General features: G+C 53.3%; 1 protein-coding gene across 1 annotated transcript in view; it reads left to right on the top strand.

Moving 5' to 3' along the window:
* The first annotated feature begins 11,105 nt into the window (after positions 1–11,105).
* The window catches only part of RUNX3 (RUNX family transcription factor 3), a 60,465-nt gene continuing 55,167 nt past the window's right edge, over positions 11,106–16,403 (top strand). The window contains exons 1-2 of the mRNA XM_077899086.1: positions 11,106–11,277; positions 11,539–11,604. Of these exons, the coding sequence (XP_077755212.1) occupies positions 11,547–11,604 (58 nt within the window). The 5' untranslated portion in view covers positions 11,106–11,277; positions 11,539–11,546. The remainder of the gene's footprint in view (positions 11,278–11,538; positions 11,605–16,403) is intronic.

The following is a 16,403-nucleotide window of genomic DNA, read 5'->3' on the forward strand; positions in this document are numbered from 1 at the left end:
AGGGGAGTATTTGCAGCTTTTAAAAATTGTGCCTTCCTAAACACAAACAAGATATTCCAAACAAAATCCTCCCCACAACTTAGAAAACAGAAAGGAGTGGATTAAAAGCACGCATTTACCTCTGCTTCCTATCTATAAAGTGTAATTGTTAGTTGGTTGGTGGTAGTGTGTTTTTCGGTTTTGAAGGTTTTTTTAGGCCTGAGCCTACTGGGTCAAAGAGAACAAGAAAAAAGATAACAGCAAAAGAGTGTAGGAACCTAGAGAGCATCTGTGTGAGGAGTCACTGACTTGGCAGACCCAGGAGAGCTGAATTCCCTCCCCATAGACAGAGCTGCAGCTGAGTCTCTTACATGGCAAAACAGCCAAAGAACGAGAGATTGGGCACGAAGCATGTGTCTGGAAATGGGGTAAGGGAGGGACTGTGAGCAAGAGGAATATTTGAAAATCTGTAGGAAGTAGTTAGTCCTTCAGATCCTCTCCCTCACCCCAGTGGAATATTTGAGGCTTATTTTTTGGAGAGAGAAAAAACAGAGGGTCTCTGGACAGGAGGGAACCAGCCACATAAAAGGCAAAAGCTACCACACTGAAAATGAAGGATCAAGTGAACATAACATATATGTGTTTAGAACCCTCTTGCCCCAGAACACTGGCAGCCACTCCAGTATCCTACAAACACATTAGAAGTGTCTACCCCAGGGAATCTCAGCAGACTAAATGGAAAGATCCAAAGATACTAAACAAGGAATTGACCCAGCCGGACTCCCTTTATATGAAATCCAGAGTCAGGCAGTCCCACACAATTATACAGAGCTGCTCACCAGAGTTTCCCCACTGTTAAATAGAGCATATAGACAAGGATCATCAGCCATATGAAGAAGGCCTCTACTAGGAAAGAGAAGGCAAAATAAAATGAAAAAAAAAGAAAAAGTAACTTAAAGGAGGCACACTAGGCAGGGAGATTGAATCTTTTTTAAAAAAATTCTATCATTTAGTATCCTGAGAGAATTAAAAGAAGGTGCTACATCTATGCAGTAAGAATAGACAATTGTGAAATGTAATCATTAGAATCCAAAAAGTACAAATTCAAATGACTATAACAACAATGAGAAATTCAGTAGAAACACCAAAAGAAACAAACAGATAGAGATATCTTCCCTCCAAAGACTAAAAAAACACAACCCAAAGAAGTAGAGAATTAGAAAGAATAAGAATTTTAAAAGGTATTAGAATCTTAAATAATTTAGAATTTTAGAAAGCTCAACAAAAAGAACAGTGAAAGAGAAAGTGAGAAAATGATCAAAGAAATAATCCATGCAAAACTACCAGGGAATGATCACTGTGAATGTTCAGAACACAGGGCTAATTGAACGTCCAGAACAATGGGTGAAAATAGAACCACACAAAGGCCCCTCAATGGGCAATTTCAGAACACCTGGGACAAAGAGAATATCTGCAAAGCTTTCAGAGAGAAAAAATTGGCTCTTTTCAGAGATTAGAATGTCATCAGACTTATGGATAGCAGCACAAAAAGCAAAAAGGCAATGGAAAAATATCTCTGAAAAGGAAAAGTTATTTTGAACATGATTTCAAACTACCCATAAAGTATGACTGAAATTATCATCAAATGTAACAAGCTCACAAATAAATCTACCTCCCATGTACCCTTTCTCAGGAAGCTACCAGAAGATGTTCTCCATCAAAGGGAATAAACCAAGAAAGAGAAAGAATCCAGAAAACAAAGGCTCCAGTGTAAGAGGGTCAAAGAGAATGAAAGTGAAAGAAGATGAGATGAGAGTAAAAAAAGATCCCAGGTTGATAGCTGAGCAGAAGACTAGAGATTAACCAGTCCAGACTGGAGCAAGTAGGGGGTTCCAGGAAAAAGCACCTCAAAAATTAAAATAAATAAAATACCTTCTGTTACTGAATTTCCTAGTAGGAGATTTGGACAACTCATGGAGAGTTTGGGGATGATTTGGTGTAAGTACACAGAAAATTATGCAAATGAAAAGCTAAACAAACTACAACTCCAGGGAAAACAAAAAGCTGTACAAACAAGGAAATGTAGTCAAAACATATGGATGACTCAGCTGTGAAAAAAGCATTTACCAGTTGTAAAAAAGGCGAATAGTAACAATTAATCTAACTAAAATAACTATCTTGGGAAGATGGAAAGGGTGCATGGTAAGGAGAGGGCCAGGTAGAAGGGAGCCAAATCCTCTTCCATATTGGAAGGTCAACAGGTAATTCCTAGAACTGAAAGATCACAATGAGCTTGGTAAGCATGTTTTTATTTATTTATTTATTTATTTATTTATTTATTTATTTATTTATTTATTTTTGGAGAAATAGAGTAAATATGAAAAGAAACAGTTAAAGGAGTTGGAAGTGGTTTCTCTAAAGGAGTGGGTAGGAAAGTCTTTTAGAAACATATGACTGTTTAAACATTTATAACTTTGAAGAGAAAAATAAAAGCTACAATAAATAATAAAACGACAGATAAGGCAGGCTTCTCTGGTGGACATGATGGAGAGAGCAGAGTCCCCCTCCCCACATTCAGCTTAATCTTTGGCACATCCCTCCTCGGGGGCACCCTGAGGTATTGCCTACCAGGGGTTCCACCAGACACTTTAAAAATTAATGGCTAACAGCTGAAGCATGGATAAAGGAATCTCCGGCCCTGGGACAAGTGGTGAGAGAGTGATTTTGAACCCCACCAACGGTGCTAACACATCGTTTCCCTGATGTCATGGTGGTTTAGAAGGGTTGAGAGTGGATACGGATGAAGGTACAGCATGTGAAGCAGTGAATCCTTGCCTATGAGCACCCTAGAAATCATCTATCCAGTCTGAATGGATAGTTCCCCTACAGGACAGGTTATCCTGAGGATGTTTTCTGGCCTTGAGTGAACTTTGCCCAAGAGGAGAAGCAAGAATTGTTGGAGAGTCCTCATTCCTACAACAACCCTCAACCAATGAGGGATGAGAGTTGGTGGATTCATGCCCCAGCTCCCCCGTGCCTGCGTAGGAGTTCTGCATGGTGTTCAGCCAGGTCTACAGAGGATCCCTGGGGGGGGGGGGGGGGAGGGGGGGGCTCCAGGTGCCCAGCGTGGCTGCTTGCTGTTACCTTGTATGGATGGGCTGCCTTCCCTTCCCCGTGTCACCTCCCCCGCCCCCAATCCCTGCTTCCTGGGATCACTTCCCAGATACACTGCTTACACTTATTCCTGAGACTCAAGGTCTGTCTTTAGGGAACTGAAACGAAGACGATGACCTCACCTCCTCCTTCCATGGATGAGGAGAAATGACCCAGAGAAGGAAAAGAACTTGTCTGATTTCATACAGTAAGTTACTTGCAGAGTCTGACATCATAGCAAGAGCATCAGGCTGTGAGTCACTTGATGTAGATCTTGGCCTTAGCCGTGTGGCCTAGGGCAAGTTCCCGCCTGTCTCTGAGCCCGGGTCCCCCAAGTGTCAGCCTCGGCCTATAGCCTCATCGGCTAGAGGGGCTTTCTCCTTACCTCAGAAGCCCCCTCTTCCTGCAACGCCGCCCCGTATGTGCAAATGCTCAAAGCGCCCTAGTTTAAAGTCAAGAAAATGCACACACACAGCGACAAGGAAGCCACAGCCCTGGATGGTAGCTAATTCTCTAATTTCCTTGAGGGTTGCTGAAATTCCTGGGATGCTAGATCGGTGGCATACGAAATGCCCCACCATTTCCCAACCACATAATGACAACCCCCCCTTCCTTTTGCCTGGGTCAGCAAATTTGCTGGCCGGCACACCCCTGCAAACGGGGTCATTATGATCGAGAGAGGGAGAGAAGAAGGGAGCGAGATGGGGGGGGGGGGGGCTGGGGGAGGGAAATAACATTAAGACCAAATCAGTTTTTAAGCATTATGACCCAATTCTGGCTTCCCCGGGGGCCCAACCTCCTCTAGGAAAGCAGCAGCGGGGGCTGGGGGTTGGGGGACAGGAGGGGGAGGAGGGTAGGGTGGGAGGAGGGTGCAGAGGAGGCAAGCACAGAGGGGTCCCTTCACCCCTGGGTCTCAGTTTCTTTCTCAGTACAAAGGGAGTACCCCCCAACACACCTCATTTATTGGAGGAGTAACTGAGGTTCCAGGTGCCCAGAGGCAGGAGCCCCAGGGAGGGAGAGCCTGGTCATGAACTCTGACCTTACCATTTGGTGTCCAGGTTATTTGGAGCAAGTTCATCAGTTTCTCTGACCCTCTCCTCTTCAGCTGCAAAAGGAGACTAAATCATGGCGAAATGGACTGTCGGGTTCATTTCTGGTTCCACCCCTCTGAGCTGAACTTGAACAAGTCAACCAACCACTCGGAGTCTCAGGATCCTTATCTGCTCAATGGTCAGATTACCATGAGGATTAAGTGAATTAATTTACAGAAGCTTCTTGGAAGAATGCCTGGCACATGGTAAGCACACTAGTTTATGATTACCGCTATGGTTGTTATTATCAGGTTTGTGGGGGAGAATGTGCAAGAAGGAATGGGGACTGGGGGGTGGGGGACACGGGACTGGCCCAGACAAGGTCCCTGAATGGGAAGGGAGGAGCCCCGGCCGGCAGGAGTGCCCAACCTGTGCCCCCCAGGCCCTCTCTGCCAGCCCTGCGGGTGGGGGCACCCTTCCCGCCCTCCCTCCCCACCCCATCCCACACATAGAGGAGTGCCCCCGCCTCCCGCCCCTTTGTGGGCACACAAAGCTGTCCCTCAGCAGGTCTAGGCCCCTGGCAGAGCTCTTTGATGCTAAAAATAGATTATTCCACCAAAAGACTCAGAGAAAGATGGTTTTATGAGCCAAAAGGGGCTGCAGTTTGGGGTTTTCTTTCTTCCTCTGAGGGGCCCAGGACGCTGAGGGAGGGCAATGTCTTATGGGCAACATTTTCTAGGTCTCAAAGGAGCACCAGGATCTTGGGGAGGACGTGCTGTGGCCAGAGTGACCTCTCCTGCACACCCCGTCCTGCAGCCTGGGCCCCAGGTTCAGGCGGCCCTCTGCTGGGGATCGCCTCCAGCAGCCGGGAGGGTCAGGGGCTCTCCCAGCAGGGCCTTGGTGGGACGGGGTGGTGGGAATCTGCTGGGGGCACCAAGGACCGGGGGAAAGCTGTGAATCAGCCACAGGCCCCTCCGGCCGCCAGCCCCCCCGGCCCCCGTGGCTGCGCTGGGGCTCCCAGGCTATTAGCAGCTTAGCCTGCCAAGTCCTGCCACGGGCCCTCCCCAGGGCACACCTTGGGAAAGAGGGGCTTTATCCCCATTTTACAGGTGGGGTGCTGACAGAGCCAACCGACAGCCCACCTGAGGACTTGGAAGTGCCAAAGCTGGGATCTGAACCTGGCTCTTCTGACTCCGAGGCCCCAGCACCTGGACCTCCCCAGAGGAGACCTGGGGGAGAGCAGGGGGCTCAAGGGGCAGGGGGTGGGGGACAGGGCAGCAGCACACCTGCGGGCGAGTCCCCTTCTCATCTCACGACTGTGTGTAAGCCTGGGTGTCCTTCCTTTGGCCATCCTGGGTGTCCCCGCCTGTAAAATGGGGTGAACCATGTCTGCTTGGTTGGCTTTGTGTGTAGGTGGTGGCGGGAGGGGGGAGTGGCGGACATCCTCTAGTGGAGGCCGGGAATGCTCTCAGCCTGCACCGTTCTTCCCCCTCCCTCCGCCTCCCCCCCCACACACACACCCATGGCCAACCCCTCTGCGAGGCTCCACTGCTTCTGCACCCAGTCGCATTGAGCTTTGTAACACAGAGCTTATGAGTGAAACGTATCCCCACCCAAAGGTGCACTAATGGTGGGGTTGCAGGCAGGAGGAAGAGCTTTGAGCGGAGCTGCTGGGGTCCCTGGTGAAGCAGATGCTGTGGCTGAAGACATCCATAAAGTCCTCAGTGCCCACTGAACCTGGTGCAGGGAGGGGTCCAGCAGACCTAGAGGGGGGCCCTGGAGGAGGAGGCTGGTGCAGGAAGGGGGAGGAGGACAGGGAGGGGTTCGGTTCTGAAGGGGGCACCGAGAGCAGTTTTTTTTTTTTTTGAAACAAACAACAGGAAAGAGAGAGGCTAAGTGTGGGGAGGAGAGAAGGAGCCCAGAAAGCAGGCAGAGGGCAGGCTTGGTTTGACTCCTGCCTCCTCCACCTGCAAAGTGGGTGACCTTGGGCAGGTCCTCTCTGACTGCCCCCTGGAAACTGGGCATGGGTGGCCGTTCTGAGAGCCCGCCATTGGAAACACTGCGCATAAAGCTCTCAGCATGTGCATCCTGAATGGTTGGTCCTCAGCTATGGATCCTTTGGCTTGGCCTGGGTCTCCTGGCTCCCGGGTGGGGTGCGTGGCCTGCAGGCCTCATCCTCCACCCTGAACATGGGCCTAATGCTAGAGCAGGATGTGAACCTGGCTGGGGTTGGAGGGAACTGAGTGTCGGGGTAGGGGAGGGGAGGGGAGAGGAAGCATATCTTGATGTCTCGGTGGGGGGGGGGGCTGAACGTGGAGAGCCCTGGGCAGCCTGCAGTAGGTATCACCCCAGAACCTTCCTTGAGCCCAGCACTGTGATTTGCTGGTGCAAAGCCAAGATTCGAACTCTAAGGCCAGTGCCTGCCTCCATTCTGCTGCCCATTTCATCCAAGCTGATTCCTAGAGGCTAGAATTTGGGGTGAATCCTTGGGATTCGTCTTTTCCTCATCAGAAAGGTGAAGAGAGCCACCCCTGCCCTGTAGGAGGTTGGGAGGGCCCCGTGCGCACAGGGGTACACCACCTCTGTACAGTTCCTAGAGAGGCCCCGCAACCAGTGCTCTTGATCGGTGGCATAGCTCCCCAGTCACCAGAGCCCAAGCTTATAGTGAAAGTATCAATTATGCACACAAGTTGAGAAAACAGATTTTATCACCATTCACAGTAGGTGCTTTCTTAACTAATCTCCATGTAACCAGCTCATGGGGTTCACTGGCATTTCTGGTGTTATACATCATGTGTTATACGTCATTCGATCCCCTTGGCTAGCAGATCCCTTGCTGGAATCCACATCCTCTGCTCCTATCAACCCATTGAGCCATCAACTTGCCAAACATCAGTTGGGTTTGTTCTCAAACCCATTGATGCCAGTTGAGTTTTTATGGTTATAAAACTTCATTGGATATTATGCCAATCTAGGGATGGGAGGAAGAGAGACCCCTTTGTTATTTGTCTCGGAGGCATTGCCTTGGTGGCTGAGTCTCCTTTGTGGTTCCAGCAAATGCGACTCTGTTCTAGCACACTTCTGCTGCCGCAGGTGGGGCAGGGTGTGCTGGCAACACCGCCTCTCCCTGCGTCTCTCTTGCCAAAGGATGGCAGTGGCTTCCTGCTGTGGCCAATCTCAGGGCTCCTCACCACCATTTGGCTTCTCAGCTCTTCCAACACCTGCGTTGCGAATAACCCCCCAATTACTCAATTTCCAACTTCCAATTTTCAATACTCAAAGCGGCTTCTGTTTTCCTGATTGGACCCTAACTGATAGGGAGGCAGTGTTATCAACACTATGATGCAAAACAGGAAGGCCTCTTTCTAGGAAACAAGGCTGAACACCTTGGAAAGATGTGACGAAGGCAAGTTGCTAAGAATAAAATGAATCTGGTATGGGCGGGACATGGTAAAAAAAATTGGGGGAAATAGTAAAATCTAGATACTGGATGCGGATTGCTTCAGAGGCATCTTTACACTCACTTTCCACTTTAAAGGAATCCAAACTAGGGGTGCCTGGGTGGCTCGGTCAGTCAAGTGTCTGCCTTTGGCTCAGGTCATGATCCCAGGGTCCTGGGATGGAGTCCTGCATCAGGATCCCTGCTCAGTGGGGAGCCTGCTTCTCCCTCTCTCTCTGCTGCTTCCCCAGCTTGTGCTCTCTTGCTCTCTCCGTCAAATAAATAAAATCTTCAAGGAAGAAAGAGAAAGAAAGAAAAGAAAGAAGAAAGAAAGAAAGAAAGAAAGAAAGAAAGAAAGAAAGAAAGAAAGAAAGAAAGAAAGAAAGAGGGAGGGAGGGAGGGAGGAAGGAAGGAAGGAAGGAAGGAAGGAAGGAAGGAAGGAAGGAAGGAAAGAAGGAAGGAAGGAAGGAAGGAAGGAAGGAAGGAAGGAAGGAAATCCAAATTGGAAATTGTAGGAGATGCCTTCTGGGCTGGCTTAAGCCAGAAGAACAAGAGGAAGACCATTTCATGTACATTTATAAGTTTAAAGTTAAAATAAAGGGTTTATAGAACGTAAATATTGTTTTTTAATAATTCCTTTCCTCAAAAAAATTTTTAGATTAATCTGATCTGATCAGTTCAGAGGCCACTATGGTATCAGATATTCTTTTCGGTAAAGAAAAGGAAACCCGGCTGTCCGCTGCATGCCGGGAGACTGCACAGTCTGAGCTAAAGGCAGGGAATTCCAGGAACTGGGCAGCTCCTACGTGCCAGGCGCACTCACAATATTTTCTCATTTAATCATCTTTGCCATTGTGAGAAGCGGGTGCTGCAATTGGCCCATCTTACAGGCAAGGAAGTGGGCTCAGAAAAATAAAGCCTCTGGCCCACAGTCTCATAGCTTCACGAATATTCCAAAGCCAGGCCTCAGGAATGTTCTTTCTGCTTCCGCAGCCACCTCCAGAGGGTCCTTCAGGCTGACACACACCTTGGAGGGGGCAAGCGGAGATTATAAGCCTCTTGAGGGAAGGACCAAACCTGGTGCCCATGCCCCGGGGGAACACATTAAGCCACCTGCCGTGCAAATGTGCCCCCCGGAGGCCCAACACAGCCTTCTGGGCCTCCTCCAGTTCCTGGGCCAGGACTCAGCTTTCTGGGTGAGGGGAAGTCCCTCGGGGTGACCAAGTCACAGTTTAGTTTAGGGGGGACACAATTTACCCATGGAAAAAACAGCGAAGCGTGTAGTAGGGGGGATATTAGAAACTGGAGGTGGTGTTGCTAGATCGGAAACAGCTCCTGGGCTGGGAAGCAGGGGGCCAGGCTTCCACTGACTCACAGGGTGAGCTTGGTGGAGTCTCTGCCCTTTGGGGGACCTCAGTTTCCATTTCTCTTAAAGAGGGTCTTTCTTACTGTGCCTGTCTCTGATCTGTTTCGCAACGTGGCCACCTCCAAAATGCTCCAAATGTGACCAGGAGGCCAGGGCCCCTTGGCAGATTCCATCTGTGCCACAGACCCAAACAGCCCTGCCGGGGCCAGGCCAGCCGGTTGGCTCACAATGAGGGCCGTCTGTCCTCCCATGTGACAGATGCTTCTTTACCTGTGCCTACTCATAACAGACCCCAAATTGCGTCACGGAGACTGGCAAGGAAACCATGCTTCCCGTGCCCTCACCCGCTTGCCTGTCCCTCTGAGAAATGTGTTATCCCCATTTGACAGGGAAGGAAACTGAGGCCCAGAGAAGGGAAGTGTCTTGCCCCAGGTCTTGCAACTGGGATTCAGCAGAGCTGAGAGTGGGACTCAAATCTGCCTCTAGAACCCTGTGGCTTTTACCATAAACCTGCTTCCTCCCCGGACAAATTACAACCCACCACCACTACCACCACTCACTCGCCATTGAGGAACAAAAAGACTGAACCTTCACGGGGTTCCAAAGGAGGCACAAGCAGCTGAGTTTCCAAGGGCCGTACTGCTCCCTGGTGACCAGTGTGGCTATGGGTGGGAACAAGTCTCTGTGGGGCCTCGGACAGGCCCCTCCTCCTCCTCCTGGATGCCCCCCCTGCTCCGCGTTGGCCTACAGAGACCACCACGTGTGCGAGGATGGTTCCTGGGGCCCGGCTCCACGCTGAGGCCTCCTGAGAGAGGCCAGGGGCAGTGCCCAGGAAGCAGAGGGCTTCCTGAAGTCTCCGGACTGAGCTCAAGGGCACTGCAGGGTGCTGTGGTATTACAGCTGAAGCCAGGCTGGTCAATCAGAGGCTGGCGTGCTAATCCCACTCACAATACTCTGTGGCCTTGCACAAGCTGACTTCAACATCCTGGCCTCAGTGTCTGACCTATGAGATGGGCGAGTAGAGCTGACAAGGGAAACGGTGAAACCACCACCCTCCGCCGCCCCCGACCTGCCTGGGCTTCTGGGGACAGAGTATAGGATTGAATCACTTTCCATGTCTTTTCTGCTTCGAAGTCTCTCTGAGCCTTGAACCCTCTGGGACACAAAGGATTCCAAAAGTGCCTTGATAAAGGATAAGGCAGGGGGGTGTTCAGGGAGGTGGGGGGACAGCCGTGAAGGCGAGGGAAGCCCAGGCCCACTAAGCTAAAACGAAAAACCCCAACAAGATGAAAGTGGCCCAAATGAGCAAAGGGCCTTGAATGCCAAGCTCAGGGCTCAGAACCCGAGCTCTGCAGAGGGCTCCTTGGCACAGACGGCCCGGCTGCCAGCCTTCACGGGGGAGGCCTCGGTGGGCAGGCTGCACTGGGGCGTGAGCGCGGGTGATGCCACTCCATGTGTTTCCCTTTGTACTTGATCCCAGCTGCCATAAAATCCCCCTGAAGTGCCACACATGTGGACGCTTCTCCCTGGCAGCAGCGGTGGTGGACCACGGCAGGGTGTCAGCCGCAGCCCGGGGGCGGGGGGCGTGGAGGGGAGCCCCACCACCCGCTGGTGGGTCTGGCCAGGGCCCTCGGGGCTCCCAGCCCGCCCAGGCCAACACTGGCCTTAATTAAAAATGAGTCTCCTACAGGATCCAAACCACCGCCCGGCCACCCCCTCCAACTCTCTCAGTTCTGCTCCCGGGCCGCGTGCTGAGGCCAGCCCCACAAATAAAAGCCACCACTTTCCCCCCCCCCTCCTTCTCTTTCTCTTTCTTTCTCTCTCTCTCTCTCTTTTTTCTCTTTTCCAAAAAGAGAGAGGCAGCCACAAAATCTTCTAAGAGGCCGTGACGTCACCGCCCAGGTGACCACAGCCCAGCCAATGGGCCAAGGCCGCGAGCTGCCTTCTTGCATCCTGTGAGCTGAGGTTGGGTTGACACTGTGAAGGCCTGGTCCCTCAACCACAGAACCACAAGGCCAGGCCCTCAGCCGCCTTCAGGGCCCTGCGCGGGAGCTGGTTGGCTCTTGGTCCTCCCCACCCCCGGGCCGCCCTCGCACCCACTGGAGCCCGGGCTCTGTTGGGGGTGAGGCTCATTCATTCATTCCCCGTGGCGCTGATGTTGGGCCTGGCTCTGCTCTCGCTGCCCTGCGAGCTCCTCCGCCCTGGCTGCTGAAGGCCCCTTCCCGCCATCTAATGATACACTCTGCATACGCTTCTGTTGAAAATTTGTGGCTAGACATTCCTGTGGGACTGGGAATCCAAATTCTTGGGTACAAACAGAAACTTACTTTCCTTGGGGATTTTTTTTTTCTCTCTCTCTCGCTCACACACACACACTCTCGCGTTCTTTCCTTTTTTCTTTTTCGTAGCAATAGGGGAAAAAAAAAGAGACAAAACAAAAAAACAAAAAGCGACACCACTACCCACCCCCCACTTTTATTTTCAAAAGTAGCTAGGAAAAAATAAAACAACAGCCAACCAAGTCAATCCCAAGCCAACCCCCTGAAGGTCTGATTTCTCGCCTTCCTCAGAGAGGGGCATGGCATCGAACAGCATCTTCGATTCCTTCCCGACCTACTCGCCAACCTTCATCCGCGGTGAGTAATGACTGCCCAGGGCCCTGGGCTGATCCTTTTGGGTGGGGAGCTGTGGCCAGGCCCCGGACCGCGTCCCTCCACCGACCACCCTGGCTGCCTTCAAGTGCGTGGCCTGCCTACCTAAATCTGCTGACTCCTGAAAGCTTGAGGTGGGAAGAGGGGTTGGTGGCCTCCGTGGTCTCCTGGGGTGGACTTTTGTGGGACTTTTACCCTCAGGTGGTGAAGACAGTAAGTGGTGGGGGGGAATGGATGCCCTAAGACCTCAGAGGCCGACCTGGAAGGCTCCTGGGGTGGAGAGGACATGGAGAGTCTTCCTGTGACCTGAGGCTTCCTGCCTAACTGACGGGGCCCTCGGGCCCTGCAGCCCCAGCCCCTGGCCCACCCGGAGAGCTCAGACCCTCCACCTGAGCTCAGGCAGACGGGGGCTCTGGGACATGCTCAGTTTTCCCAGAGCCAGGCCAGCTTCAGTCAAGAGCCATGGATCTGCAGATCTTTCTGAGGACTTCTCCCAGACTTTCCAAAGTCATCCTGGGCTGAGGGAGGCAGAGGGAGGAGAAGGTGGCTACAGGCTTTTGTCGACAACTTGCATAGCTCTGGGGTGCTCTGAAACTGGGCAAGCATCGGGGGCGGGGGGAGCAGGCCTGCAGAAGGTTTATGGACTTGGCCACGGGTTTTGGGGCGGGGGGAAGAAAGTGTTTCTGTGTGGCTTTTGCCTCTATTCATGGCCTACAGTGACCCAGAGGTTTGGGCTACGTCCCTCAACAAGGATAGGGATCCTTGTTCCAGGATCCCCCACTTGGAACCTCTGACGGAGGCTGGAACCCAGGGGGAGAACTTTCCTGCCTCTGCCTGGCTTTTAGGGCTGATGTGCCCTGGCCTCAGACAACCCCCTGCTGCCTTCCTTCCCCCCACCAACCCCTGCACCCACCCTGCTCCCCAGCAGGAGTCCAGATGGGGCTGTGGCACCTGAAATTGGGAGTCAGGAGGCCCTGAGCTTGAGTCCCAGGTCAGTGGCTACCTTGCCAGCAGCCTTAGGCAAGTAATGTCACCTCTCTGTGCTCCAAACGGAGGCCCCCCAGGCTGTGACATTCGGGCTGTCTGAGGCTGGGGATGGGCTGTGTATGAGGGCAGTGCCTCTGCGTTATACACGGAGACAGGGTCTCTTCCAGAATAGAGGGGCCGAATGGGATCTAAAACCCCAAGGGTTAGGGGGCTGGTGTCGCCTTGTCTCAGCTGAGGTGTGCAGCTGAGACACAGAAGTTGGTCCGACTGTCTGCCTTTCTGTCCATCGGCCCGTCCCACCGCTGACCAACCGAGTGACTCCGAGCCAGTCCTTGGGCGGCCAGCTCTGGGCAGCGACCGGAGCACGTTTAGGCGCTTGTTGTTTAAAGGTTTCTGCGAGGGCTTCTCTGAGGTGGGGCGCCTTCCTCCTCCCTGGAGGGAAGCTGAGGCAGGCTGTCTGGGGGCAGATGGGAACTGAGTGGGGGAGGAAGGGGGGCTGCCGTCCCCGAGGCGGATGCGCTCCCGCCAAACCTGGTTGTGGCTGGTGACAGGCAGCAGCCTCGGGTCTGGGAGCTGACAGCCGTGGCTCCTTCCTTCAAGCTGCTCCTATTATAACTCTATTCCCTTTGTAGTCCCCGGAGCTAATTAAAGGCAGTCTGTGGCAAGAAAATAAGAGTTTATAAAAACCATTTGCTGGGTCTTTGTAATCTGTATTTCTCCCTCCGTGAGCAAGATGGGGAAATGTAGTGTTTAAAACAAAGGAATTTGGGGAGACGGGCCTAAGGAGCTGCCACCTAAGATGGGTTCCTGAGGCCACAGGGCCGGAGAGATGGCAGACGGAGCAACAGGGGGAGCGAGAGGAGAGCGGGTGGCTTTGGGCTCAGCAGGCTGATTCCTGGCCAACAGGGACACAGATATGCTTTGTGAGCCAGGGTCCTCGGGGATGGCTCCAGGTCCGGGGTCTGAGGCGTCTGTCCACACCCTGTCTGACTGACCCCTTCTCTCCGGCCCCACTCTGTCCACCGTATCTGCTCGCAGCATACTTGCTTTGGGGGATCTGTCTCCCAAACCTGTCCCCCGAGATTTGCAGGGCCGCAGCTGCCGATTCTATCCCCAAAGAGGTCCAGCCTCTGGGTTGGATAAAATACTGGGCTCCCCACTACCCCACGCGGGGTCTTTAACCTGTTCTGAACCACAGATCTTTCTGGAGCCTCAGGAAGCCCCTAGACTTCTTTTCAGAATCACATTCAGATGCATAAACCCAAATCCAGAGGACGATGCAGGCAACCAAATCTATGGCAATGTGGGAATCCAACTATAAAAAAAAAAGCAAGTGGTGAGGCTGTGGCCACGTGCCTCTGTCATGACATACGGAGCGCAGAGACCTTGGGTGCTGGGTATCGGCCACCACACAGTGGTGAGGAACATAAATGGCTTTTCCAGATACTCTGTGACAGCCCTAATGACACCGAAGAACACCTGCGACTTGTGGGAACAATGTCATGTGTTCCCACCCCAGGCCACAGATGTCCTGAATTCAGTGCAAGCGGGAACTCCAGGCCGACTGCCCCAGGGGGGCTCAGGATGTCACCACCTCTACAGGGGGGCTCAGGATGTCACCACCCCCACCCCCGGAGCTTTTAAGCACAGGGATTCCCAAATCCAAAACGCACCTAAGTTCACTCTGGAGAAGAGGTCTGGGCAGAGGGTGGAGAGCCATTCCATTCCCCCCGTGAAGTAGAGGGTGAGGAGGAAAGAGGACAAAAGGGGCCCCCCCTGGGCCCCCAGCAATTCTCCATTCTTCTTCCTCCTCCTCCTCCTCCTCCTCCTCCTCCTCCTCCTCCTCCCCTCCTCCTCTGCCAGGACTAGCCCCCGGACAAAGGGTATTTATTCCTCTCTTTGACAATTGGAGACTCTGAGGCCTCATGGCTCTGACTCAGACATACGGCACGACCATGGGCAAGGCTCTTCTTCTCTTTGGGCCTCAGTCTCCCCATCTGGCGAACACAGGCAACGGCCTTGAGGACTCCCAAGGGCCCATCCGCAGCTCCATGGAAGGCCAGCATCTTTGTCCTAAACTGCCCGTGAGGTCCTTCTCTGGGGCACCCCCCCTCGCAGCACATCCCTTGACCTACCCACGCAGGCAAAAGCACTCCCCTTGGGGACACTGAGGAAGTGTTCCCTTCTGGGGAAGAGACTGAGGAAATGGGCCCGAACTGTAACATGCGGGATTTAGGAGACCCTGGGGAGGCAAAGGTTTCCATTCATCCAGTAATTCCACAAACGCTTATCAAGGAGTAGAGGTGGAGATTCAAGCTGGGGCTCTGGAATGGGACGTTGGCCCTCTGTAACCTCAGGCAAGTCCTTTCGCTTCTCTGTGCCCGTTTTCTCATCAGTAAAGCGGAGATGATGATTCCACCAAACTCACGGGGCTCTGGAGAGAATGAAATGAGCAGGGAGCCCGGCACAGAGTCCACGCCCCATAAATGTCCTCATTCTTAGATGTTCCACGAGCCTGGTCTTGGCTGGGATCTCGGATACAAGAGAGAGACTGGGCTGGCTCTCGGCCCTTGAAGAGCTCAAGGTCAAGGTGTGGAAAGAGATAAGTAAACTGGAAATTGCACTGGGGTGTGATCAATGTTTTAAGGGTGGGGGGGGACGAGGGGTCCAGCCCACCCCCGAGGGAAGGAAGCACAATTCTCCCGGAGAAGTGGCACTCGGGCTGGGTCTCGCTGGGTGAAGAAACAACAAAGGGGGAGAAGACATCCCAGGAGGGAGAACAGCCTGGGCCAAAGGTGGAGACAGGAATGAGATGACCCTGGGCACCCTCACCCACCCACCCAGCCAATGGCCAGAGCGAGCGGAAGTGCTGAAGTGGACGGACAACCTGTCTGTTGGGCCTCCAGTCTGTCAGGCTTCCAGTCTGTCGGGCCTCCAGTCTGGCCACGATTATCTTAGCAATGGTTGGGTAGTCGGAGGGTAGCTCCTCCCCTGCAGATGCCTGGGAGAAACGGAAAATGGCCTCTCGGGCAGGAGGCAGGCCCGGGTGGAGGCAGGGGGCGGACAAAATGGCGCCGGGCAGACCTGGCCCGGATGGTCTGACTCAGAGGTCACCGGACAGGGAGGAAGCTGCCCAGACCAGGGAGGTCAGTCGCCGTCCTTTCCTAAGCTCTGGGCAGGAGCCAACAACAGGGGATTCTCCTGGTTTTTGCACTGAAAGCCCCAAAGCCCAGGCACCGCAGGACAGTTGGTCACCCTGAGTGCTGTGCCCATGGCAGCCTCCCCCACCTGCCCCCCCAAGCCTGGGAGATGAACGGGGCAACCAGACGGACCGCCAGCCATCCCGCGCCCACTAGGGTGCTTACCTGGCGCCACGTCTGCTAGGCCCCTTTGACGGTGGCTCCTGAGGCCGCCCTGCACACACCCGTCTCCCCAGACCACCCTGGCTGTCCAAAGTGCCCCCCAGGGAGACATTCCTGGGAGCCCCCCACCGGCCGCAGGGTCTGGGCTGGCATGAGCCGGCCCCACACAGTGGGACTGTGTGTCCAGGCCTTACCCACGCCCACTACGGCAGCGGGCGGCCCCCAGCGGCCCCACCGGTCACATAGAGGGCCCATTGACGCCTGGGCCTTGAGGCTTGAAGTGGCCGCATCAAAGCTGAGGCTTGCTTGGTTACCTGAGGGAGTGGGGGGAGTGTATGGAGAGGAGGGGAGTGGGGGGAAGGATGCCCCTGGACAACAGGCCCTGAAAACCTGACCTTCCAGAAGGCTCTGAGAGGCAGAAGAGAGCAGCAAACT

This window comes from Canis aureus, chromosome 5 (genome assembly GCF_053574225.1).
Source record: "Canis aureus isolate CA01 chromosome 5, VMU_Caureus_v.1.0, whole genome shotgun sequence".
NCBI lineage: Eukaryota > Metazoa > Chordata > Mammalia > Carnivora > Canidae > Canis > Canis aureus.